This window comes from Heteronotia binoei, chromosome 2, assembly GCF_032191835.1.
Source record: "Heteronotia binoei isolate CCM8104 ecotype False Entrance Well chromosome 2, APGP_CSIRO_Hbin_v1, whole genome shotgun sequence".
NCBI lineage: Eukaryota > Metazoa > Chordata > Lepidosauria > Squamata > Gekkonidae > Heteronotia > Heteronotia binoei.
Genome location: NC_083224.1, coordinates 95,041,427 through 95,067,804, shown reverse-complemented (window position 1 = coordinate 95,067,804; position 26,378 = coordinate 95,041,427). Strand labels below are relative to the sequence as shown.

Sequence of the window (26,378 nt, the reverse complement as noted above, 5' to 3'; positions counted from 1 at the left end):
GAAAGCCGCACTGAGAGCAACTAAAAGAACAAACCAACAGGAGTAGATGGGATATCAAGAGAGCTAGCTATTCTACACCACAGAAATGGAGTCCATCAACTCTTAAGAATGCCAACAAATATGGAAAACTAAACAATGGCCCACAGACTAGAAACTCTTTTTCTACATTCCAATTTTTAAAAAAGATGTCAAAGACTGCAGCAACTATCAAACCACTGCATTAATTTCTCACACAAGTAAAGTGATGCTGAAAATCTTACTAAGGCTGTTACCATAGATAGGGTGGAAGGAGCAATAACAATTTGAGAAATGCAGATGACACATTATTGGAAGAAAAATAGGGAAAACTTGAAATTACTACTGATGGAAGTTAAAGCAGAAAGTGTTACAGCAGGATTACAGGTGAACATCAAGAAGAAAAAAGTATTTACTGAGGAATTATATAACTTTAAAGGTTGATGATGAAGAAAATAAAATTGCAAAACATCTTCTGTTCCTTGGTTCATTTATGAACCAAATGTGGAACTTCAACCCAGAAATCAGAATCAGATCAGGAATAGGAAGGGTAGGTGTCACTGGTGGCCAAGATCAAGATAATTCCTATCCCCCTATTACTATGTACGAGTTCAATTGTGAAGGTTTCTAGACCAAGTCAAGCCTGAACTCCCCCTAGAAGCTAAAATGACCAAACTGAGTCTATCTGACTTTGGCCACATGATGAGAAGTCAAGAGTCACTGAAAAAAGGAATAATGCTAAGATAAGTTTAAGGTAGCAGGAAAAGAGGAAGACCCAGCATGAGATGGATTGATGCAATCAAGGAAGCCAGGGTCCTCAGTTTGCAAGACCTGACCAATGAACAGACATTTTGGAGGTCATTAATGCATACGGGGTCACCATTAGTTGGAAGTAACCTGATTGCCCATAACACACACAGTGTGGCTATCTGATTTTTGTTGCTATTAGCCACCATGGTATGCAAGCTATAAATATTTTAAAATAAAGAAATCCTTGGGAGCAGGAGAAATTGGTCTTGAGGGGACAAATTTTCTGAACAGAATTACCTCCTTTTTAGGAAAGCCTATTACTTCCCTTCAATTTAGCTTTCAATTCTGCTGGGAAAAGGCTCATGCACACTGCTGTCTGCTACATTCTTTTGTATTGGGTCATGTAAGCAGAACCCATCTGCAGTCTGTTATTTCAGAGAGTTGCAGGGAAGAGGAAGCTATAAGAACACGTACGTTTTTGGGTGGGAAAGTAAGCCTGCTCCTGCAACTAAGAACTACCTTTTTTTAGATATGAAAGATGGATTTTGTACAACTGTTGTGCATTTATTTTGCAAGACAACATCATATGGTTCCCTGGCTGGGGAAAGACTACAACACACAGCCCTTACTACAGCAACTGGGGACCAAGACCCCACAAAACAAGTAAACTGACGTAAGTGGAAGAACTCAGGGCAAGTAAGCATTATAACTGAAAACACAAGACTTTAAAAGTTAAAGCGCTTCAGATTTAATCAGTTGAGTCTAGTTCAAAATTATATTACTAGATCAGGTTGAAAACAATACATAAAGCTGCCTATTTGTATCCATCCCACATTGGGATTCCAAAAATCAGTACAACTGCAGACAGGTCAGATTCTGGAGCAATTAGCAGATTGTGTCCATATTGTATAGTCCAGTCTGCTGCTAATACAGAGATCTGTATTTGAAGTTGGGGAGAAGTGGAGTTTAACTCCTCAGAAGCCTATTAAAATATCAATAGGGTGGATGGGGTTTTCCCCAATTATTGCATCAACAGATACAAAATAATGAAGTCATCAGTCCAAGGGGCAAAACACTTGCTTTGCCAATTTGACTTATTTCCCAGCATAAATCAAGATAAAATGCAGTTCACTGATGCTAACTAAAGCCATATGTATACAACTGAGAAAAAAAAAGGTACAACGGAGGAAAGAATGCTTTGGATAAATTCTGGACACTGTTCAGAATAAATGCAAATCTTCATAAGATGTGCCAATTTAGACACTACGTATAAGCCATTGCATATTGTTAATACATTAAGTATTTAGGTTTAAATTGATCTTGTTATTATAATACCACCTTTCCCCACAGTCTGGAATGAGAAGAGCCATTTTCAGAGAAACACTGATATACTCAGCCCACCATGATTCATACAAAAAACTCCAGAAAGACTCTGAATTCCCATTTACAGTTTAAGAACATTTTTATCTTGTGAAATATACTTTCTAGATTTAATTTTAAATTAGAAGACATTTCAGAATAAAAACATGAGGTGGGGGGAGTCTTCCGTGTTTGATTTGGTTTTCATGGTCTCAAGATCGATACCTGATGCTGAAGAGTATATGTTAGCAAGCTATATGCAAATCAAACCACCATAAGGGCTCAAATACACATTATGTTACACAGAGGAATACTGCCCAGTAAGGAGTCCAAGCAAAGAATCCTTCCTGACACAGGATGCAGGAAATACTACCTGTGATAGCTACAGGGGAGGGTGGGGGAAATCATACCTGAGGGAATCAAGGAATACTGACAGACAAAATAATAGTTCACCCACAGGTGGTTTTGCCTAACACCAAAGCTCCAATTTGTTTTTGTATTTTATAAACATTACACCTTCCTTGTCACATGGCACTAGCTACTTGACAAGGAAAGAGAAGAAAATGGGGTATGTGGATGTCCAAGGAATTCTAAAGTGTCCCTCCAGACGCAGATTCACATTTAGGGAGGGGTACAGCCTTTAGAAGGAAAGACAAAAAAGTGAAACTCTCCCAGCCACGTCTGCAACTGCTATTGTGATGTTCAGGTATGTTTACAAACCCTATTATGAGAGAGTTCTTAAATACACTGTGTTCTTAAATACACTGTTTGCAGAAGACACCAACTCACACCTAGGGATGTTGTTCAGTTTTAACTCTACATTGACAGGCAGAACAGTTTAACACTGATTATCAAGGTCTGCATCTCTCCTCCTGTTCTGGGTTGTCTTGGGATTCCAGCTAATAGCAAAAAACAGGAGAGGCAAGAAAAAGCCTTAATACTTTGCATGCCTCTTGACTAAAGAACTATCTGGTCAAAATTTGGATCAATTAATTACTATAATTTGCGTAATCTAATTACTATAAAAGATTTGCAATGTATGCTGTATGGCAGATCTAGAAACAGTAAACTTCTTTTATACAAAGTTTGGTCTACTGTGAGACAAAAAGTCTGCTATGCAGCATATTTGTGCAGCAACAGAAAAAGCTGGAGAGAGGGCAAGCGCATGACACTCTTTGCTAGAGTAACCAGTGATAACAAGGGTACATTTTCTTCCAAGATAAAATGCAATGGGCACATCCAGGGTGATATGGCTGTAGTCTACAAAGCTACACTCTTTTAAAAAAAAATACATCTGAATGGAAGTTGCCTCCATGGATTACAGTAGGAAGGTTGTCCCATCAAAATCATGTTCTTAATCTTTCACATTTCCTCCCAAAGCTCAGGACTAAATATGCAAATGGTCTGATGCTACTTGAACCTGCACATGTTGTGGTAAAAAGGCAGCACAAGACTCACAATGGAAATACCAGTAACATTGACCATTAACAAGTGATTTTATGAATACTCTAGTTGTACTCAAGACACTGCAAAAGCCAGAGCCACTTTCAGTGATATAAAACTGTGACCATTTTCCAAAGCATTCTTGCTATACTTTTGGGTCTGTCTTCTTTACCACCCAGGCAGAAAAGAGGCCTGGAATCCTTGCAGTCCTTATTGCCTTAATGAGGGTATGTCCCAGGATTTTCTTGCCTGAGGAATGCATGGTGCTAAATGGCTCCAAATAGTTTCCTATTACATAGGCACATTACTATTACAATTAAACGCATGAGTAAATAAGTCTCTGAGTACAAAATAGGGACAAAAACTTAATCAAAAGTTCAAGAAGTTGGGACTAAAGGGGACTCAGTTTCATTCTCCCTTCTTCAGCCCACTTGGTTCTGCCTCAGAGAGGTGCTGAAAAAACACGTATCTGAAGCCACTCATGACAAAAACGGGGTTATAAATATAAAAAGGGAATTCACTGTCAAGCACCAGTAACATTGCCAGCTTTGTGCAGGCATGGTGAGCTGGGAAATGCTCCCAGACCAGACATTTTATCCAGGAGAGAAGTGGGAGTTCATTCAAAGCATTGCAGCTGCCTGGGTTACTTCTTGGGATGGCATGGAGAAGATTTGCCTCTGGCACTACATGAAGAAACTTGCTGTCAAAGGTAGATCCTTCAGGCTGATATAGGCCAGCTGGTTCAGAAAGTAAGAGATGTGCTCCCCAATTCCAGGCTTGTTAGCTGCCACATTTAGGGCAGCAAAGCAGAGTGCTTCATGATTCAACAACCATCTTCCAGCTGCTGCAGAATAAATTTGTTTCATTAAAAAAAACTGGATGTGAAGACAGTCTGTTTGGCCTCTGCTGTCCTGGAGTGCTAGGATCCACCTAGGAAGTGGGCACAACCAACCCTGTTGCCAGCTGTTACTCCATAATGGCCCGGTACAGTGCAGGCTCAATGTAATCCTCACGGTAGCGTGAGTTGATCACCCTCTGTCTTTTTCTCTCTTGTTTGACCTCCTTCTCTGTGAAGATCTCTGTGAAACGCATGTCAGAGGCAACAGACTGAAACAAAGATTGAGATGACAGTTATACAGGGAGCAGCATCTACACATCTGATTCAGAGATGATCCAATAATTCCTTCAGAAAGGCAAACAGAATGACAGACTAGGCTCTGAGGTAGTTATAAACACACAGTGTTTATAAAGAGAACTTCTGAAATCAACTTGATTTGCCTAGTCATTCATATCAGAGCTTGTTATGAAAAACACTAACGTTCCTTTCATGGTACACATCTCCATCAAGACTCTGCATGGTATTGGCCTTTCATCTTTAAAAAACCAGACATATAAATATTGCCATATAGTGGGTATGGAAGCAACTATCCCGCATAAAGAAAAAATATTAAGGTCCTTTAGTTTTTAAGAGAGATTGGTCACAATGCATTCAATAAAAAAAACCCTGATCTCCCCTTCTGCATAGATTTCTGAACTACAGAACTGATGTTGACAGACTGTTAATCCAATCTGGTCAGCAACTTTCTAGGCCCACGGACATGGGTATCTCGTGTTCTCAAATTATCTGAGGTCTGTGTGTATTTGATAGTTTTTTGTGTAAACTGATATCTCAGCTTTCCTTCTGCAACCATGAGGAAGTGCACAGAGCTCTGCTGGGCACTGACAGTGCCCACATGAAGTCCTTCATTACTGTTTGACATTTTGCCAGCTATGACTAAATGTGGGCAGTGTGTATTTGATAGTTTTTTGTGTAAACTGATATCTCAGCTTTCCTTTCTAAGTAACGTTTGTAGGACTTCTGCCCACATTTAGTCATAGCTGGCAAAATGTCAAACAGTAATGAAGGACTTCATGTGGGCACTGTCAGTGCCCAGCAGAGCTCTGTGCACTTCCTCATGGTTGCAGAAGCATGGTAAATAAAGAAAAAAGCAAACAAATTTGTTTAATAAAATAGGTTCCCTTGCAGTGTTTTGATTTCTTTTAGCACTAAGTACATGAAACAGCTCTTGCATGACCAACATATTATATAAGCCAAACATAATGCTTTTAAAAGTCTCCTATGGGTTATATGGACTACAGGTGAAATATTCTGCAAGAGAAGTTTAAAGATATTTTAAAGTCCCCAGTTTTACATCTTTCCAGCTTCCCTTGCTCTGACTTACCAGCCTTGATTTGACCCTCTTGGGAAGCTCTTCATCAAGTGTGTACACATCATCCCTCTTTGCCATCAACTGGGATCCATCTTCAAACTCCACCTAGATCCAGAGAAGTCAGGGCAGCATTCAAGTAAGCGCAGCCAGCAGTCACATGCCCCATGCTTCCCAGAGATCAAAAAATGTTTTGTCTCTTCCACCCCACAAATCTCTTCATGGGTACTTTCCTCTAATTTGACTATTACCCAAGCATGGACTTTTCAAACACTCTGTAACAATTAGGGTGGTGGTAGGGACTTCCTCCAGCTGCCATAAGCCAAATAAAGTATTTATGGAGGTGATCAGAATCACTGATTAGCTGATCACACTCTGTAAGCCTCAGAAGCATACATTTGTACAAGAATTAACTTCAGATGTTTAATCAGCTATTGTCAGACCACAGCAAATACTTCATTTAGCAATTGTACAAAGTTTATGTTGTTTTCCAAACTGAGAAAGGTGGAAGCCCCCAAATTACAGAGTTATAAATAAGCTGCAAAAAGACAGAAAGGAGATAGAATTCCATTCCATTTCCCTTACCTGGTACATCTGGATGACATGTGAGGCCACAAATGTGGCCCCATAAACCTGACCATCTGTCCATCTCACTTGAACAACATCTCCTTCGGATGGGGGACCCAGCTGGAGACAATCTTGACTCTATCCACACAGAAACAAGTAAGCTAAGCATTATCTATCCACACATGAGCACAAGAAACAATTTCCAGCCATCCTCTCTTCCCTAAGGAAGCAGTAGTGGTTAATCTAAATTCACACCACAAACAGAAGGATCCTGCTTTGAGTTATCTGCAAGCCTTAAAAGGCTTGAAACCAATGACTTCTCTTAGGAACAGAGCCAATTCTGGCCAGTTCACCACAGCAGATACCCAGAATCTTTAACTTTACAAGCGAACATCATGCAGTAAATGCAAAATAACCCTGCACTCCCAATAATAACTGTGCTCCCACCACAGCCCTTTCAAACAGGTGTTATTTGGCTGCCTCAGAAGAAAGGTGCTCACAGTCTGTACTAGGGATGTTCGCTTTGTGGCTGCAGCAAACCACAAACCAATCCCTTTCAATGTGGTTTGAACAAAACCCAAAAAAAAGTTTAGCTAGGAGGAGCAGCTTACTCCCTGCCACTCAACTGGTTTGGGCTGCTTGTAGGGACTGCAGAAGACAGCTGGAAAACAGCTGAGCCAGAGGGGAGCAGTCTCCCCACCAGCCCAGCTTTGGAACCTCTTGTGCAGTCTCTAAATTAGAGGCTGCACAAAGAGGCCCAATACAGTTGACCCAGCTTTGGGCTCTCTCGTATAACCCCTTTAAACAGGACTGCACAGGACAGCATGAAGCTGAGCCAGCAGTGAAACTTCTCCTTGTGGGCTCAGCTGTATTGGGCTCCCACCTGCAACAAAAGAGAGCCCAAAACTGGATGGTGGGGAGACTTCCTTGCCGACTCAGCTTTAGATTTGCCCCATTTCAGTGACATTTAACAAAAGCATGTAGGAAAGTGTTCCTTTGAATTGTACATCCTCTTAGTAGAGCAGATTTTTTTACTACATACCACAATGTCTTCTGGATACAGGTTATCGCTGAAGGATCCATCATCAAAGTTGACCTCATAAAAGGTTTCCTTGGTCAGATTGACCACCTCACATTGGTAGAAACGCCCATTCTTGTGCTTGCTGATCACTGCCTGCCCCACAGTCAGATCCTGCAGAGCAGCCTTGGCTCGCTGGGGAGACAGGGGGGGTGGGGAAGCTGAGACCTACATTACAATCAACCTAGAGAATTTAGATTTCCAGAATGACCCTGAGCTTGTGGAAGGCTGCTGGCAAGCCAAGTACTTGCATGCATTTTATGGATGCCTGAAAGACCTGACTAAAGCAGCATTTATTTCCTCCTTAGAGCCAATTACCAAGGTGAAATACTATCATAATCTTTCCTCTAGAACTCAGCAATGCATTTCCAACATCCCATAATGTTTTGCATATATCCATAAAATGTCTTTCAAATTCTGCCTTCTTTCATCACTGCCTAGGACTCAACTGAGCTCATTAAGGTGTTATGAGGCCTGCATGACACACACAAAACCCTGAGCGTATACTAAATCTACAGTTCTCAATTATACTCACCTCAGCTTGGGATGGGATCTTATGCCTGAAACATGTAATGAAGACCACAAAAGGCCAGTCATCTGGCTGCATCATGACTCCAGCTGCTTGAGCACAGCTAACGTGGAAGGATGTAGGGCATCGGCCATGAGAGCACTGCACACAGCAGCCAGCAATTCTCTTCCGCCGTTTTTTGCAGAAGACACATTTCTGCAAACAGACAAATTCAACACCGCAGTCTTTCAAGACAGTTTCTGATCAATATATGCCAGAGAGTTTGGGTAAGAGGCTACACCAGTGCCTTCCAACTAGAAAGGACATACTGAGGTATATCAAACGCAGGTCTTGTTTGAGCTTTTTTATTTATTTTTTTGCACGAGAAAGCCATCTGATCTGTTCAACTTTGCTCCAATTGCTTTGGCAGCGTAACAGATGAAAGAATTTAATAAAAGCAGATGTTGCAGCCATTTCTCAAAGTCAGACAACCAGAAACAGTTGCTTTCTTACCAGTCGAAAGCGCTGCAGAGGTATCTTGCTGACATCTACTGGGCTACGATCTGCAATGTTCACAAACTTGGCCTCCAGAACTGCCACCGCACACATAACATGGACCCACCTGATAAAAATTAGAAGACTAGATGTCAACATGCACTTATGAAGGACTGCAGAGTAATAAAGCACATCTGGTCCTGCTGAATCATCTGAGCTAGTAGACATTGCCAGCTTGAAACACAAAGAACCATGGGGCTCAGGAAAAGGAGTGCACAGATAAAGAAGCCATTGCATCAGTAAGATCTGACTCCAAGCAGTTAGCAGCTATTGTGACTTTAGCTTCTGGATACGCTCTAAGGTTTACCTCTGCTATACTGCAATGCTTGCATTCAAAATGAACTTGCTGGACTTGATATATAAAGCCTACATCTCATCACAAAAATGCTAATTTAAATCACAGAATTGGAAGGGACCCCAAGGGCCATCTAGTCGAGCCCTCCTGCACAAATATCGGCCACACACCCAGTGACCCCTGCTCCATGCCCAGAAAATGGGGAAAAAATCCTCCAGAATCCTTGGCCAAACTGGCTGGGGGAAAAATTGCTGTCTGACACCAAAGTGATGAACTGCATTTTCCAGGGTATGTAAGAAAGGGCCACAAGAACTAAGCACTGATGCAACCCTTCCTGCCCTCCTCATGATCTACAGAATCAGACTGCTGTCAGATGACCATCGAGCCTCTGTTTAAAAACCTCCAAAGGAGACCCCACCACCTTTTGAGGAAGCTGAACACAATACTTTAGGTGAGGTTAATCAATCAATAATCAATCTTTATTATTGCAGTCAATGACCAGCACAGTCTGAACAATCAAGTCATATTAGGAAATCCATTAAAATTTAACTTTTTAGTATCAATATTAAAATCTAAACAAATTATGTACAGTAGTATAATAAAATATAAAATTCAAAATCCTAAATTGTCTACATAAAAATCAGACCTTGCTCAAACCATCATCTGTAGTTTTCAATGTTTGTAAACATGTGCACAGTATCTCACAACCTGATTTGTGGTCTCATGGTTGTTATCTAAGAGCAAGTATTGCAACATAGTTTTGTTTGATCTACCTGGGAATCTTTCTATCAGCAGGTTAATTATTTCCACTCTTAGTCGCCTATAATATGGACAATTTTTAAAAAGATATCTTCTAATGTGTCAATTGCTTGTAATAGACATGAACAAAGTCTCCTAGAATAAGGAGCTGCTTTATACTTTCCTTCTAACCCTGCTGAAGGTAAGGACAAACTTCTCGCTAGATCTATGTGAGGTCTAACCACAGCAGAGTAAAGCGATACCATTATTTTTTATGTGATCTGGGCACTATACTTCTTTATACAGCCCAAAATCACATTTGCCTTTTTAGCCACCACATCCCACTGCTGACTCTTGTTCAGTGTGACACGTTGGGGGTGGGGGAATCTACATTTGGCTACCCCTGGAGACTCACTTGTTATCATTGGCTTTTTGAAGTGCACCTCCTCGAAGTGAGCACAGACAGCAATCCTGCCAAAGAAAGAAAAGCCCCGTTATCAGAGTCACATTTAGCACACAGAGTCACATTTAGCACACTTAGCAAGCATTGCAAGATTTGTGACAGTCTTCCTCTGTTCCCTGAACAGACAAGCGTTCTATGCTGCAGAGTGTTAAAGCTAATCACCTCCTAGTGTGTTAAGCTGCTTTTGCATGTGTGGAAAAAAGACAGAGTTCCAACTTAGCATACTACAGAAGAGAAGTCAAGCCACTCTTCTAGGCAACCTGCAGGGATAGGGGACCTAATGATTAGCATGCTGAGAATATATTTAAAAGAGCCCTAATTAAGGAAAAGGTAAAGAATTCTCCCCCTATGATAAACTGGAAATGGAGGTGATGCTCTGTTGTATAAGTATGTACAGCATCCTATTCAATAAGTTACTAGATCAGCAAAACCATAAAAGAGTGCTTCCTATAGATCAATTTCTTATATAAACTTGATACAAGCCAGCAAACAAGCCAAGGCCTCCTTAACAGAACACTAAGTAAAACATTACTCTCTAAATCAGCAGACACAAACCTTAAGACTGCAGGACAGACACTGGTACTGAATGAGAGCCATACACACCATTTGAACAAGGAAACATGGAACAGCCACCCCCAACTCAGTACACACCAATGTGCTTCCCAGTAGCCCACTTGGTGACCTTTTCCCTTATCTTTTTTCATGACTCAATTCTTTTCTTTATCCTCCTCTGCCCTGTTCACACTCATCTGGATTCCTCCATCAAAATCCATGACCCTGAGAAAAATGTGCTAACAACAAAGGCCACCCACCCCAATTTATCAGATAGTTATTAGTAAGTTTTATCAACTGCACTGTTACCTTAAAATGTTTCTTGCCCCTTTCAGAAAAACTGAAGCCTGCCACCCCTCTCCATGTTTCATTTAACTGAATTTTTATTTATTCATGGGGAGGGTTAAGGTACCACTTGGCAACCATTTTGTGGTGCTGCCCACTGCTGCCTGAAGAAGAACTACACACAAAGCACTTCACCAAGCCCACACATCCCCAGTTAACTTTCCAGAAATCATCTCATGGATGTGAACAATACAACCAAGCAGGCTCTAGCTGTACAGGTGATAGGGGTGCCAGGCAGTAGTTACAGGAACTTTGTGGGGAGGGCAAGGTTCTCACCCAGATGTAACATCAATGCATCTTGTCATGTCATGTCCACCTCCACTGTTTCTTCCACTAGCCAGAAAGCAAGGGCAGGCACAAGGGCCCAGTGGCAGGAGAATGCCTGCCTGAACCGGACTAAAAGCACCCCAACATGGGCCATGCAACTGCACAAGAGAGTTTCAGCAAATGTTATGGTATGCAAGGCATTCTTACCTCCTCTAAAGCATTAGCTTTGCATCGGGAACACTTCCAGTCCTCAGATGCCTTCTCAGGTGCTACGCCATAACAACCTAAAAATGAACAGAATTTCAGCAAACTAAGCAGGTATTTAAAACTCCCCTTCCCTCAACAGCCTGTTATTTAGACCAAAGATAGAACCAAAACAGACAATGTAACACTTTCAGACAGTGTAACACTTTCCACTCCATCCCCCCAATCATATCGTATTGTTATTTGCCATGTGCCACTTCAGCACCAATGCAGTCTTCCCTCTACCTTTCAAAATGAAATGCAAGTTCATAAAAACATTATCTGATCATTAACAGATTAAATGGAGAGTAAATTACTGAACAGAATAAAATTAAATTTTAAGAGAGAATTTGTGCTGCTAATTTTGTAATCTATTTAAATAATCCAGAACATTAACAGCACAAGTAGCTTCTACAGTATCCTGTTCAAAACTCTCACGTGACATCTCCAGTTGTTCAAAGTGTCAGCATAGATTCCTATATATTGGATAGGAAACTCAACTATGGCCATCCTAAGAGCTATTGATATTCCTATTATTCACCAACTATTTTGCTTTTTTCTAAACACACATTGCTAGACATTAAATTTTCCAGTGACTGAATTTTACTGTTCATTTATTAAAAGATATGTTGTTACTATCGCTCTGAATCTGGAGCACCTTAATTGAGGAAAAGCTGTAGCTAAGTGGAAGAGATTCTGCTTGGCATGCACAACATCCCAAGTCCAGTCTCACCATCTTCAGCTAAAAAAGACCAGGCAATAGGTGATGTGAAAGATCTTTCCCTGAGCCCCTGGAGAGCTGCTGGCAATCTGAATAGACAATACTGACCTTGATGAACCAATGGTCTGATTCAATATAAGGCAGCTTCAGTATGCTCTAGTTCTGTGTAAGCTGATGAAAGTGTTCTATTAATTTTCTAGTTAGCTTCCAATTGTACAACTGGACTTGTTTGTTGATAGTTTTGACTACAGACGGCACTGTAGTTCCAAGAATGCAACGCTCTACTCTTTCCTTTGTGTTTTGCCCCTACTTACAGGACAAGCAGCTATGAGAGCTGCAATGCCTCCACCTTCCCCGTTTAATATGGGCTAACAGAGAGGCTATGAGGCAATACTGGATCATGCCGCACTCACTGGCATGCACGCAGACCCGACAACACTTGCAAGTGATCAAAAGGCTGGTTCCATCTTCCTCCAAGTAAGGTGTGGAAAGACTGACATCCGTGCTGCAGCCAGTGGTAGTAAAGCACATCTCAGGAATCAGAGGTTTTGTTCTCATCTTTCCATCAGCAGCATTTGGAGCTGCTTGAGAGCTCTGGCTTCCACAATCTGCCTGCCAGAGAGAAAAGGTGCATTTTACGGAACAGCGGAGCACCTATAATTAGAATATGGCTGTTACAGACAATTAAGTGCTTGCCCAGCAACATGGCATACTCTTGGTCCTGACACAAGTGCACAGACGGCACAATAGAAGGAAGATACTTAACAACAAGATAATTGACAAAGCAAAATCAGCCTACACAGAATTCTGTCTCCAATGAAGAAAGTGATACTGGAAATTATTGTCAAAAAATTAAGGTTTAAGAGATAAGCCAATCTGTTCTCTGGCCAAGGTAGAAAATTCTAGTGTGTTATTTTAAACAAGTTGCCAAGTGTCAAGAAAGAACAGGCTAGATCAGGCCCTACTTTCATCCATCACTTTGCAGCTCCCTTGATTCTCTTGACCATTTACAGTTTGCCCTACACACATTGCATCATGGATTGCATTTGCCTGGTGGTTGGATGGAAGCAGAAGGCAGCTCAAAAACTTCAGCTAAGCATGGTGGTGCAAGAGGCCTGCTGGGTAGAGCTCTGAACTAAAAAGTGCCATTATAAGCAATCTGTGTATCATGTGCATTTTAATCTACCATTCCTCCAGAGAGTTTAGGGCAGTGTGTATGGTTCTCCCTTCCACCATTTTACCATTGTAACAATCCTGTGAGGCAGGTTAACCAGAGACTTTTTCATGGTAAGGAGGCATTTGAACCCAAGTTTCTCTACAAGATAGTGAGATAGGAGCAATAATCACGCTTCTCCTTGCTCAACAATAAAGGGGCAAATAAGTCATAGAATCAATGCAATATTATATATAAAAGCAACTGGGCTTAAGTTGATCTAAATATAATATAAAGAAAAATTAGTCCAGATTTTGAAAATACACACAAATTTAGTATCAGACACATCTCAAGACAATTACAGTTTTTTAAGGGCGGCTTTACAAGTGTTAATACGTTAAAACTGTATCAAAAATGAACTTCATTATGTTAGGCACATGTAGTCTAGAACAGAATCCTTTAACCATTTCATATTAGCCAGCGGAGATAAATATCTACCACATACCATGTGGATATTATTTTACCTGTGGGAAGATTCATAGTGAGGACAGAATACAGGTGTGCATGAGACAGAGTAGGTATGTGTAAGCATGTTTGGTTTTGTACAAACTATACACATACCTTGTGAGAAAGCAGCTGAATACACACACATAGACTTTTAGGATTAAGATGTTAAATGTTTACAAGCTCCATTACATTACGTCAGAGCCTAGGACAAGGGTGACTCTTACAAGGAAGGATTTTTTAAAACCCAACTATTAAAAACCCAGCACTACCAGCAGCTGCACTCCTTGGAAATGCACTGGCTATATTTCCTTGGTGCACTGCACAAGCCTATAAGGAGGATTTAACCTGCTCACCTGGTAGGTCTGGAAGAGCATGCAGACTGCACAGTAGGGAGCCTGCTGAGCCATAGCTGCATTATACTCCTTTTCTGCCTCAAAGTTTGGAGGGCGATTTTGCCATAACTGACTGAGAGGCTTTGCCCATGGTTCCGTTTCCTCAATTTCTTCTTCTGGTGCCAGTTGCTCTGACATCTCTGCATTAAAAAACCCACCATCATTACAAAACACTGATAAAATTCACCTCACAGTGAAGGAGAGCAAACTAAGGGCCTTAGTTTCACAAGCACCACATCTGTCCAAAGACTCTTTGACTCACACTTACCAGCCGGGAGTTTTGTTTCACCAGGGTTTACAAACATGAGTTTTGCCCATGTTGTGGATTTCGATAATATTAAATAGTTACCAAAAGGTTTTCTTTTGCCTTTGAGAACCAAAGTCCTATATGAAACTCCTGGCCAGGGCCTGAAAATTCAACTTCAAAGTGACAGTTGCATATTTCCAAGAGTTAAAAGTCAGAATATTCCAGAAGCAATATATTTTCTTTCAGAGGCTACTGATATGGGTGGCTTTTTGTGCTGCAGCTCAAGGTGGGGGGAAAAAATCTGAAAGGGCTGCACCGAAGGACAACAGAGTACATTTTAATTATTGCACATAATTCATAAAGCTGCCAAGCACAACAGACCATTTAGTAAGGTACGAAGAAGCATAGAACTTGCCATCATCACTGAAGCCATCTTTCATCAATAGTGGGTGATGACGTGGGAGTTTGCTCAAAGGCTGGCGACGCCCTTTTGACTTCTTGCGATCTTTCACTGACCTTATGTACTCCTTTGCCATCTAGACAAATAAAACAATCACATTATAGAACAGGCACAGTTTTATCTGATTTGACTCTGCCCTTCAAAACATACAGCCCAGAGCCTGAAACAGCTAAGTGGTTCTGACATGGCATGCAAAAATGTTCTATAATACTTAGAAAGCAGAGGTGCAAATACACAGACTATCAACAACTTGGTACCCAAAGGCCAAAAACCATGTTCCTCTATAAAATACACAGCAATTTAAGGCTTAGTTTGTGCATGTACTAACAAAGTACTCCAGTGATCAAGCTAGCAGTATGTGTTAAATGAGACCTGTCTTAAAACAATTGTCTATCCCACAATTTATCCCATTTTGATGCCCCTGATAGTTAAAGGTCTGCCCACTTCAGCTTGGTCATGTACTGTAACATAATAACATTTGCATGCACACTCTCCCCTAAGCCCTGCTCCTTCGCACACACCTTTGCAAGTTCCTGTTCATTCACGCTTGCTGTAGCACTGGCTTTCTTCCCAGAGGTTTGCCCATTGTCCATGCCATTTGCTTCTTCTTTAGCATAGCTATGTACAGTCAGCACCTCAGCTTGCTCAAAAGCCTGCCTGGGAAGGTCAGTGGGTTCACAATCCGAAGAACCGGAACAAAATGGAGAGCCAGAATGAAGGCTGGAGACAGGACTCTGTTTCAGAGTTGACTGGGCCAAAGTGGAAGTCATTGAGTGAGAAACTGAAAGATCCAAAACAGCTGCTTCAGGCTCTTCTTCCTCTTCATCTAATTTCACAGTTTTTAGTTCTTCAAACTTTACTTCTGAGAAATCTGCATATTCTGCATCAAACACAATGTTTAAAGCATATGTTAGGAACAGCTATTATCCAAAGAATATAAACAACAGAAAAAGCAAAACCCAATTGAAGACTACCAGCAAAGCAACAGAACAGAGTCAAGACTACTTGCTAGAACTGTCCAGTTGACTGGGAAATTAGACATCCTCTGCTCACTAACTTTCTATAATAGGATATAGGCAAACATGTAGAGAGAGAGAGAGAAACACTACATTCTATTGACACTATTAAAATCCAACTGATAAAATGGACAAAACACACAATTCTATTACATTTCTTTAATATGGGTTACAAAATGTTTTCTGAAACCCTAATTTTTCCAGGCATTCAAAACATCAGATGGCCACTTAGGGGGCTATTTTGACATAGGTCTTCTTCCCAGAAAGCTAAACAAGAATGCAATATTTTCAGCTTAGAAAAAGAACAAAATATGATATAATCACTTCAAAGAATCCATCTAGCTTCTTCTGAAGTTTTCTTGAACATACTTTCACACTCCAATTTAATTATTATATTAATTTACCAGTTTGTTTCTCCTTTTAATGCTAAAAATAATCTTACTACTTTTAAATCCAATTAGGTTGCTACTGGAATAAGGCACCTGAACAATAGTATGAATCAAGTTCTAGTGACAAAGCCTACAGATAAAGATGTGATGGAGTAGGACCCTGAAGAAATGAAGACTTACCTGAAGGTGCCAGTCCTTGGTCACCTTGCTGCACTGGCTCTCTAGCAGGTCCAACAGGAGGCTCTGCCACTTCCATCTCAAACTGTACTGGAACCAGCTCTTCCTTGGGGAAGGCCTCACTTTGGCTCACCTCTTGGGGCACTTCCAAGCAGACACGGTGACGCTTGGTTCCAATGCGGTGCTTGGGCAAGCTGGAAGAAAAAAATTATAAATAAAAGAAAAACACAAACAAAAAGCCAGCAGTGCAGATGGTTATCTATAAAAATTAGTTAGGTTATGACCTTCCTGTATTATCCAGAATCCAAAGCAAGACTGCCATGGAAACAAAGAGCATTCCTGAAGAAAGAGCTGACATTTAACTCCATTTACCACAGGATAAACCACTGGGTTTTCATTGACACTACTGCCTGAAGGTTTTGTAGCATTCCTAAGCTCCCAAATGAAAGTATTACTAATTTAAAAAAACATATAACTACAGTATAACATCCTGAATGCAAAGTGTTCAAGATGGATGCAAACTTATAATGGATCAAAAGACCAAGCTAATCAGAGATTATTAATGAAAGTCATTTAAAATTTGCTTTGAAACTGAATATTCAAGGACAGCAGACCAGCTAAGTTGCATTAACTGATCCTCTCCTCTCCTGCTATCATTTCCTGATTTCATCAACAAACTGATCCACCTATTGCAAGATGGAAACTTCAGATTAATATCTATGTCCCAAGTCTTCAACTATCATTGATTTGGTAATGTCAGAGACTATTGTATGTTTAAAAAAGGATCTTTATTAACATGTTAGCATCCAGTTTCTCAATCGGTTCCCGTGAATAAAAGCCATTCAGACATACTTCCTGTTCTCATCTGTGTCTGTATCTGATTTGCATTCTTCTTCTGGTTCAGTTTCCTCATGATGTTGCTTCCCAACTTTCTGGAGGAGGTCTTCTTTGAAAAACTCCGCTGCCTCTGGTGTTGGAAGAGTGTGATCAATGATGGTCACATCTTTCCCTGCCTTCCACAGCTTGTAGCGATCTGGCTGATATTTTCTCACAAAAACATCCATGGAAATTTTGACCATGTCTTTTCGGCATGAACACTGCATGGAACAAAAAAATTGGGGCCAATTACAGCTTTATATATGCCCAAGGTTACTCTATTTAGGTGCCTACCAAAGGTTCCTTCTAAGATGAGTTGGTGTGAGCTAGCTCAGTTTTTTAGCCTCTAGCTCACACATTTTTGTCTCAGCTCAGGAAAAATGGTCCCAGAGCAAACTAATTCATGCAGTAGCTCACGACTTTAATGCTAGTAGCTCACAAAGTAGAATTTTTGCTCATAAGACTCCACAGCTTAAGAGGAAACATATCCTCAATCAGAAGAACTAAATGTGAGGTACAGAGATCTGAGTTCATACAATGATAAAGTGATCTTTAGTGAAAAGGAGGGGAGAGTAACAAAGCTGAAACACTCTACATATGAAATATAAATTTTGGGGAGGACAGTGTTGAAAAAAGTCCAACCCACTCATCACCATATTATCATTTTACAAATATTGGCTTAAATACAAAAATAGTTTTCCATGGATAGAAAGTATTTCTGCAAGTAGACACCCTCAGCTTACTTACCCCCCCACCCCCGCCACACTTCTGAGGGCAGGGGGTACTCAGAACAGTCCATGTATGTGAAGTGACTGCAGCATGAGGGGAAACAAAAATCCCACTCAGTTCCTACAACTTCCAGAAAACATCTAGCTTCAACTCCTAGTCATTTACACATAAGTCGAAAGAAGAGTTTTGTCTACCTGGAGGACGATGCTGTAAAACTAAATTCCAAGTATTGATTAATGAGTTCCTTTGGCCTGCATTTTCTATACCAACAATTCAAGTTAACTCAACAAGTAACTGCCCTGGAGTCCAGCTTACAAGGAACTAGAACTCTCTAATGAAGATGTCTTTTCCTCCCACGAACCTCACTGCACATTTTTTTTTAGCATGCCTTAATCTTACACAAGATAGCTGGCCATTTCAACTTTACATTCTCCATATATCAAGGAAAAAACTTCTTATAAAAAAATTACAATGCTTTCCAGATCTCTATTCACCTTGTAACATCAAGCTACTCAACACGGAACTAAGACAAACATTTTCTTCTCAGATGTTTGTAAGAAATAAGCAATTGAACCTACCAGAATAGACTGTTTTCCATACTCAATCCACCGAAGAGTGGCAAAGTTAGTAGATTCAGCACAGTTGAATCCATGATTGAAGCCAGCATGATATCCATAAGGAAACGTTATCATGAATTCACCTGCCTCTTGGGTCACCTGAAATAGACAAAGCCCAAGTCCAAAAAATAAAATAAATAAAAGCAGACTGACACATTCAAACTTTTTATAATTACCAATATCCAAGAAGTAAAAATAGCAAGATGGCACACCACATATTTCAAGACATCAAAAATGGTATCCCAAGAAGTTTTGTATAAACCATCAAGCTAACAAACAACCAACTAATGCAGGCAAAACTGGGATTGGAGGTTCAATTTCAGCTTAATGCCTACATTTGACTTGTTTCCCTAAACTGATCACCTGCAATACTAAGTTTCTAGCAGACTGAAAACTTCTGTGATAAGAGCTTTATTTGGCTTCTTTCCATCTGGCCAGGAAAAAAAAATCACACACAATACATTTCAATTAATTATTATTTGACAGTCCAGATGTTTAAACAAATATTTAAGTTGATGAACAAAATGATAATTATTTTTCAATGTTATAGAACTGCCTTTTCAGTTTCAACTAGAAACTGCATAAATAGCAAAAATGATTAGATTAAGTAGGTGCAAAGCAACAGATTTGTATGTGTCCACTCTCAATCCCACCTGGATACTCAGGTATGTATCTCTTAATTCCCTTGTAGCTTCCTAGAATCTGAAATAAGTAACCAGAGGTGTATTAAAAATAAATTCCTCTGGTAGGTACCACGTGAGATATACTCTCTGTCCTTCAGCATCAATTCTACTCTTGCCATCTTGCAGGGATTTCAGGAGCTTCCTACATTTGCTCTAAAGTAATAAAACTAATGCCAACACTCCTTAACTCACTTTATCAAATGGAATGCCATATTTCTTCAGTATCGATGGAGAGATCAGAGTCATCTTATGACGCAGGAAAGCTTCGCAACTCTGGGCACTTCCAGGAAAGAACCCTGTTTTATGAAAAGGACAGAAATGTTAAATGTATTTGTCTCAGTCTTGATATACCACCTAGCTGGAAAAAAGGTGGATCTTAGAACTTACTGAAGCAGAAAACTTTATTTTTTGGCAGCCCTGTGATTACACTTCCACATATAACAGCTCCTGAGACAATAAAGAGACCTGGCTGCATCTACTGTTACCATCAAGGTAGAGAGAGGTAGAAACCTTTCTCTCCGTTGCCTTGATACCATATGAGCTATCTCAAATGTATGTAAATATTAATTGGAAAAATGTTAACCAATACTTCTACAAAATGGTATAGAGACAAATTCTAACTAGGCCCAGAACAGATTTTAGGCACTTCTAGAACTAATACAAGTAATCATCCTAGTGACGTTCAGACTGACTAAACAAGTAAGAAATGAATGTGTGAGGAAAAACAGAAGCAAACAACATTGCCTTCTGGAAGGCAAACTGGCATTTCCAAGGAGTTTCTGCTTATAGAAGCCTAAGAACATTAGTATCTTGCCTGTGTACTAGAGACATTTTCCTGATTCAAAGAAAAATACGTTTTGATAGCATGGATGATCAATACAACCAATCTATCCTGTTATCAAAGTGTGATCCCCTGTTAATGCACATGCTCCACCCTCCCAAACACCTCATTTTGAGATTCCAACAAAGATTATGCTGTGCTACAAGGAGCCTGATACACTGCTTGAAAATGCAGCATATATATAGTCTAACGGCTCTGCAAAACTGGATAGTACCTCAATGTGATACTAAAGAGCAGCTATTGCCTAGGAAATACTTTTTTAAAAAATCCAGCAACAATTGCCAGTTAAATTAGTTTTCCATTTCTGTAACACTCTGAGCAACATCTGGAGAAGCCAAACAAGCTCCCGACAGTGTGACAACCACTGTAAAATCAGACAACAATATTTGTGATTACTGCAGCACTAACTGGATACTAACCCCCACATCATAGACTAGTTTAGTGACTGGTTTTAAATGCTGATTTGTATTTTAAAACACCGGAAAGGATATATTTGCCCATATAACCCTTAAACAAAAGGGATGGCAGTACAAGACTATCAGCCTCTCTGCAATGTCCCAACATCTTAAAAATACTTCTGCTGTTACTTCTTGGGATTCTTTCTAGCTTGTTTCACTACTTCATTATACAATCCATTGAACTGAACACGACCATGGCAAACTGCTATAATTAGGAAAAGAATTAACATGATTTCTCCCATCTGCAACGAGCTTCCATCCCTCTCCCATTAGATTTGCAACCCTGGATTACAGCTACCTTCATACAAGTGTTATAAGGAATACAGTTCTTCAGAAGTACATATGAACTGAAACAAAAACAAATGGTTACCTTTAGCAAGGCGTTCTAGCCGCTTCCCGTGTTCTGGAGGAATGGAATACCTGCAGCCAGAGACAAACAAGTTCAGATAAAGTAACAAGGGTATTTAGGCCTTTCAAAAACTTCAGAATTTATACAGTGAGAAAGTTCAACAGGCAAACACATTAAACTGCCAAGTAAGAATTTTTAGGCCAGCAGTCTTCCCTTTTTCCCCTTAATGAATGAATTATCCTATTAAGGAAATTTTAAAAAGTTTACTTACCCACAAGACAATAATGAACTCACTCAGAAGAAACAGTAAAACTCACGTAAAGCAATTTGCTGGTATTATGTTACCTTAAAAATAATCGGTTTCTAGATACACCATGACACATTGCAAAGAGCTGATCTTACCCTTGAGGCCCTAAATGACTTGGGAGCCAAGGTACTTAAGGACCACCTCCTGTCATACTGAGAAACCTTCTAGCTAAGACCTTCCATTTTCAGTGCAGTGCACTGTCTTCCAAGACAATGCAGGTACTGATCAGAGACAGAGTTTTATCAGCCATGACAACCAGCCTGTAGAATGCCCTTCCTTTAGGCTTGCCTGATGTATACTCTACTCTTTTTTAAGACATCAGACCAACACATTTCTTTTTGCCCAGGCTTTTAATTAAGGGGTCTTTTAACAGTTTTTATAGTCTGCTTCTGAACAACTACAATAGCCTGAAGAATGTTTTGCAGGGTAATTACAATAGCCTGAAGATTGCAGAGTTTATTTCAATATTTTATGCTGTTTTTATGCTCTGGCTCTAAGCCACCTCAAGCAGGAAACAGCACAGACATGTATGAAATAAATCCATCTTACCATGATTTAGGTTCTCCAAAATGCAGATAGTTGATGCTGTAGAGATCCATATCCTCAGTGTGCCAAGCAAAGGAAGTTTTCCACATCCCAAAATAGAGATAAGGAGTATTCACTCCCTCAATGGTAATGCCACTCTCATTCTCTACTATATCCAGTATTGTATTCAGATGCCCAATATTCCACTCATCTACATGCTAAAGGAATTGGGAAAGGCCAGTCAACAATACTAGAAACCAAACAACAAGTGCAATCACTCATCCTTTCCCCACACTACACTACAGCAAGGCTGGAAATAATATTTTTCTATGCCTTTTAAAACAAAGCATGTCTCCATTTTATTTGTGCTCTATTACTGCTGCCTTCTATTCTGCTTGCAATCTTAGTAGTAGAGAGAAATGCCTCTATACTTCGATCTGAATTGAAAAGACTGGACTGAAACATTCTACTAGATGCTACAAAGCAGAAGAGAGCAGCACTCATTGCCATATTATGTTCGTATCGATTTGTTATACTCATTTGTGCTACTTTATTACAATCTTTGCCATACAACACAAATATGATCTCCCATCTCACTAGAGTTAAAAAAACAAAATCAGATCACACTTATTTTGCATTTTCTAACACAGCCAAAGAAATCAATATCACAGCTGAAGTCTACTCAGCCATTTTGTCAGTATTATGAATAATTTTCTATGAAAGCCTGCAAACTGTTTCATGAATATATATGGTAGGGAAAACTCCTAGCAAAGTATATATAGCAAACTGTATTGGTTCTAAATTATGAGTGTTAGATAAGCTCAGGACAGTTCCCAGAAAACATGTCCCAGGGAACAATCAATAAGCTATGAACTCCATTAATACCCTCTGATGCTTACTTGAGTTTATTATCAAGGGAGAACAGTGGCAGTAACTGATGAGAATAAGTTTTACCCCACACCAGTAAGGAAATATATTATTGGTTTATACTCTTTTCTATTTAAAACATTTCCATGTCACCTGCTCACCAAATTCAAGATCCCCAAGTTGGCAAACATTTGAAACTATTACATTAAAATAAACACAGAAAAAAACATAAATATGCAGAAAACCACGCAGAGAGGATTAACAACAGTTAGTTTTACCTTGTCATAGAGTGTGCCATTAACATCAGCACCATAGATCGGGGGATTAAATGTGAGATTCTTCCAGTACTTGCGTTCAAGGTCTTCAAATTCAGTATAACGAGGTGTGCAGAACCTAGAATAGACCATTTAAAAAAACAATTATAGTAACTTTGCATGAACTTTTCTTAATTTTATGTATAAACACAGATTTATAGTACATTAAAGACTAACAGGTTTTTATTAATCAGCCATTCTATGGGCAATTTCAGCAAACTAGAACAGAAATATATTTGAGAGAGAGAAATAAGAAAAGACCCAAACAACTGAGCAGTTACTAGACAAGTTGAATAAGCACAAAACTTGCACAATTAAGGAACCAGTGATTTCTTTTGGTAAACATAGCTGTACACTGCGCAATTCTTGTTTTCTCAAATTCTATCACCAAAATTTGCATCCAGTCCAGAAAAAAAAATGTATGTCTTTGTTGTAGCTATTCAATTATCTGACAGAAAAAGTAGAAGTGTATTTTCCGGAGTCAGCCATAGAGATTACTCCCCAATTTCTACAGCTGCAGTTTCCAGTGCACACCCAGTGCTCCCCAAGACCATTATTTTCATGCACAGGGATCTGTTCTTCCTGTTGAAACAAATGGACAGTCCATGCCCAAAGGAGCTTCTCTGAAGTTATGAGCAGCAGGAAACTGAAGACTAAGATGCAAATAGGAATTCAGATTTTACACTGCAGGACAAATATCCCAAACTACTTTGCCTAAAGTCCTAAAAATAATAGTTTAATTACTTTAAATCTAGAAAAGTTACTATTTCATAGTCCACTACTTTAAGTAAAGAAATAAAACAAGGCATAGCAAATCTATATATAGTTTTATAAAACCAAATACTTTCTAAACCCTTATATAACTTTAGATAGGCATTTCTAAATCTTAGGCCATTAACTTGAGCTAACCTTAAATCAGGCCATGCTCAGCTAGCATTCCCTTCATAATTAAAAATATCAGGCTTACGGATTACTCCTATCAGTCACCATGCACAAATGGGCTTGTAGACTTCAATGTAACCTTTAAACTTCACTGTATAAAGCATATGGCCACAGCAACACTACCTTGTTGATTTAAGTAGACCAAAGGTAAATAAAGATATGCTATGTAAAAATATTCATTCCACAGAGTTACAGTATAAAATTCTGTCTTACTTATCACTATTTGCTATCCTTCTGAACTCGCGAACATTCATAGCTTTCTTCTGGATGTTATATTGTGTGAAAAGTCCTGACTGGCCAGTAACCACTTGCTGAATGGGAGCAGGGATGATTAGCTCATCAATATCATCATAGCAAGCACGTGGTTTCCATTCCTTTGGAGGAACGACCTGAAAGAATCAGAACATGCAAAGATAAAGGTTCAGAAAATCTGACAAGAAAATGAAACAAAAAAGAAGTTCACCTAGGACTAATACATCATCAGAAACCATCTATGAAATTATCTTATAAGAACTATACACATTAAAATTGCATTTTAACTGCAACAGTTAGTGCAGGAGCTACTTCTTTAGAGGCACTATCATGTCAATACCAAATCACAAAATACTCATGACAATACATCACACCAATAAGTATTGGCAATGTTACAGAACAAGACAGTATTCCAAGTAACTAATATTCTTATCAATTTCAAGTTATGGTACACAGGACCTCTGATAGTTAGATTTTAAAACTAAAATGTTAGAAAAACTGGGTATACCTTTTTTAAATAATAAAAAGTAAGCACACACATAAAGTAAAAGGGTATTCCTAAGTACCATGATCAATCTGTTTACATGCAACGTAACATTTCTGACTACAAGTTAACATTCCCATGATTTATGTTTAAGACAAGAATAATCAGTATCACTAAGTTTCATGTTCTGGGAGTTATCCCATATCTTCAGTTTAAGAACATAAGAGAAGCCATGTTGGATCAGGCCAATGGCCCATCCAGTCCAACACTCTGTGTCACACAGAGGCCAAAAAACCCCAAGTGCCATCAAGAGGTCCACCAGTGGGGCTAGAAGCCCTTCCCCACAAGCACAAGAATACAGAGCATCACTGCCCCAGACACAGAATTCCAACAATTTAGAAAGGTAACATTTAGAAAGGTAATTTAGAAAGGTAACATTCTAAGAATTTTGAAAATATAGACCACCCTCCCCAAGTAAAAGTAGGGGAATAAGTAAATACAAGCAACACTTACTTATCAAGCCTTAGCATAAAATACATCACAGTTTTCCACAAGATAAACTACAAATTATCCCAAAGAAAGAAAGCTGTAAACTGCTGCACTCTTTGCTACTTTACCACTTACTTTTTGCTATCAAAAGATAGAAAAAAATACAAGTTGAAAATAGGAAATCTGCTATCCAACAGGAGGCCCAAGTCTGGGAACAACTCCAAGCTATGAACCTGCTCCTTTAGGGAGAGTGCAACTTCATCCAGAACAGGAAATAACCCATTTCCTGGATCAGACCTTCCCTACATCAGTACCAGCTTGGTTTCATTGGGATAAAGTTTTTGCCTGCAGACCTGCTGTAGAGGTTTACAGCATAAAAAAGTTACTACTTAATGCTGAGATGTATGTTAAATTGCTCTGGAATGTGTCAAAATTAACTCTGATATGATAGAGAGACAGGCAGAGGATCCCTGCCCACACACACACACACTGCAGAATCAAAATTTGTTCACAATGCCAAGTAAACATACCCCATGCTGTATTTTACACACAACTGTGTGGTAAACATGTTCAATGTCCCTCTCATATCTAATTTCAAGAAAATATTTTCTAGGCTTCACTCCAAACACTACCAGCAAATATTATTCTAATTGTTGGAAGCCGCCCTGAGCCATCCGTGGGAAGGGCGGGATATAAATCCCAAATAAAAATAAATAAATAAATAAATAAATAAATAAATGCTGCAGATTTTCTGAGTTTCAACAGTGTAAATCTTGACTTCTGAGACTATAACCAGTGATGGCCATTAAACCATGGAAACTTGCTTAGAAACAAACACTGTTACTTTATTATTGATTATACGTACCTATATGTATGTTTCATGACAAAAACTAATGTTCATTAGCAGTTTGTGCTGATTCTCACCAAAGTATACTGCAGTGCTACAATTCAGAGTAATTCTTTGTGAAATCTCTATTCCAGTCAAACCAAACTCTGTAGTTTTTACCTTTGCCAGTCCAGCTCTGTGGGCTCCTTGGGATTCTATGTATGCAATGTAACGACTGAAGTTCTTGAACTCTTCTGTAGTTGGATGGAATGTCATTATTCGGGCACTTGGATTTAGATTCTCTAACTCAGAAGCCATGGTTCTTGCTCACAGTCTTCTGTATTACATGGGAATCAGAGGAAACAGTACACT

The 26,378-nt window shown here is 39.5% G+C and overlaps 1 protein-coding gene across 1 annotated transcript; it reads right to left on the bottom strand.

Annotated features, from left to right (window-relative positions):
- Positions 1 to 1,489: 1,489 nt before the first annotated feature.
- Positions 1,490 to 26,378, bottom strand: KDM4A (lysine demethylase 4A). The gene is made up of 21 exons (XM_060231663.1): positions 26,187 to 26,378; positions 24,169 to 24,344; positions 22,978 to 23,092; positions 21,857 to 22,050; positions 21,022 to 21,071; positions 19,545 to 19,648; positions 18,631 to 18,768; positions 17,300 to 17,544; positions 16,451 to 16,641; positions 15,387 to 15,745; positions 14,821 to 14,941; positions 14,120 to 14,298; positions 12,520 to 12,718; positions 11,350 to 11,426; positions 9,931 to 9,986; positions 8,441 to 8,549; positions 7,955 to 8,143; positions 7,384 to 7,554; positions 6,360 to 6,479; positions 5,790 to 5,882; positions 1,490 to 4,674 (listed from the first exon to the last, which is right to left on the bottom strand). Exons 1-21 carry the CDS (start codon positions 26,322 to 26,324, stop codon positions 4,534 to 4,536), a joined length of 3,165 nt encoding a protein of 1,054 aa, XP_060087646.1. The 5' UTR covers positions 26,325 to 26,378; the 3' UTR covers positions 1,490 to 4,533.

What these genes read in the sequence shown, in the direction of transcription:
- KDM4A (XM_060231663.1), bottom strand. Translation starts at nt 26,324, where the DNA reads ATGGCTTCTGAGTTAGAGAATCTAAATCCAAGTGCCCGAATAATGACA. An exon ending in ATGGAAAACAGTCTATTCTG is followed by an intron (nt 17,545 to 18,630) that starts GTAGGTTCAATT and finishes TGTTCCATGCAG; the next exon opens with TGTTCATGCCGAAAAGACAT. An exon ending in CTCTGCAGCGCTTTCGACTG is followed by an intron (nt 8,144 to 8,440) that starts GTAAGAAAGCAA and finishes GTCTGTTTGCAG; the next exon opens with AAATGTGTCTTCTGCAAAAA.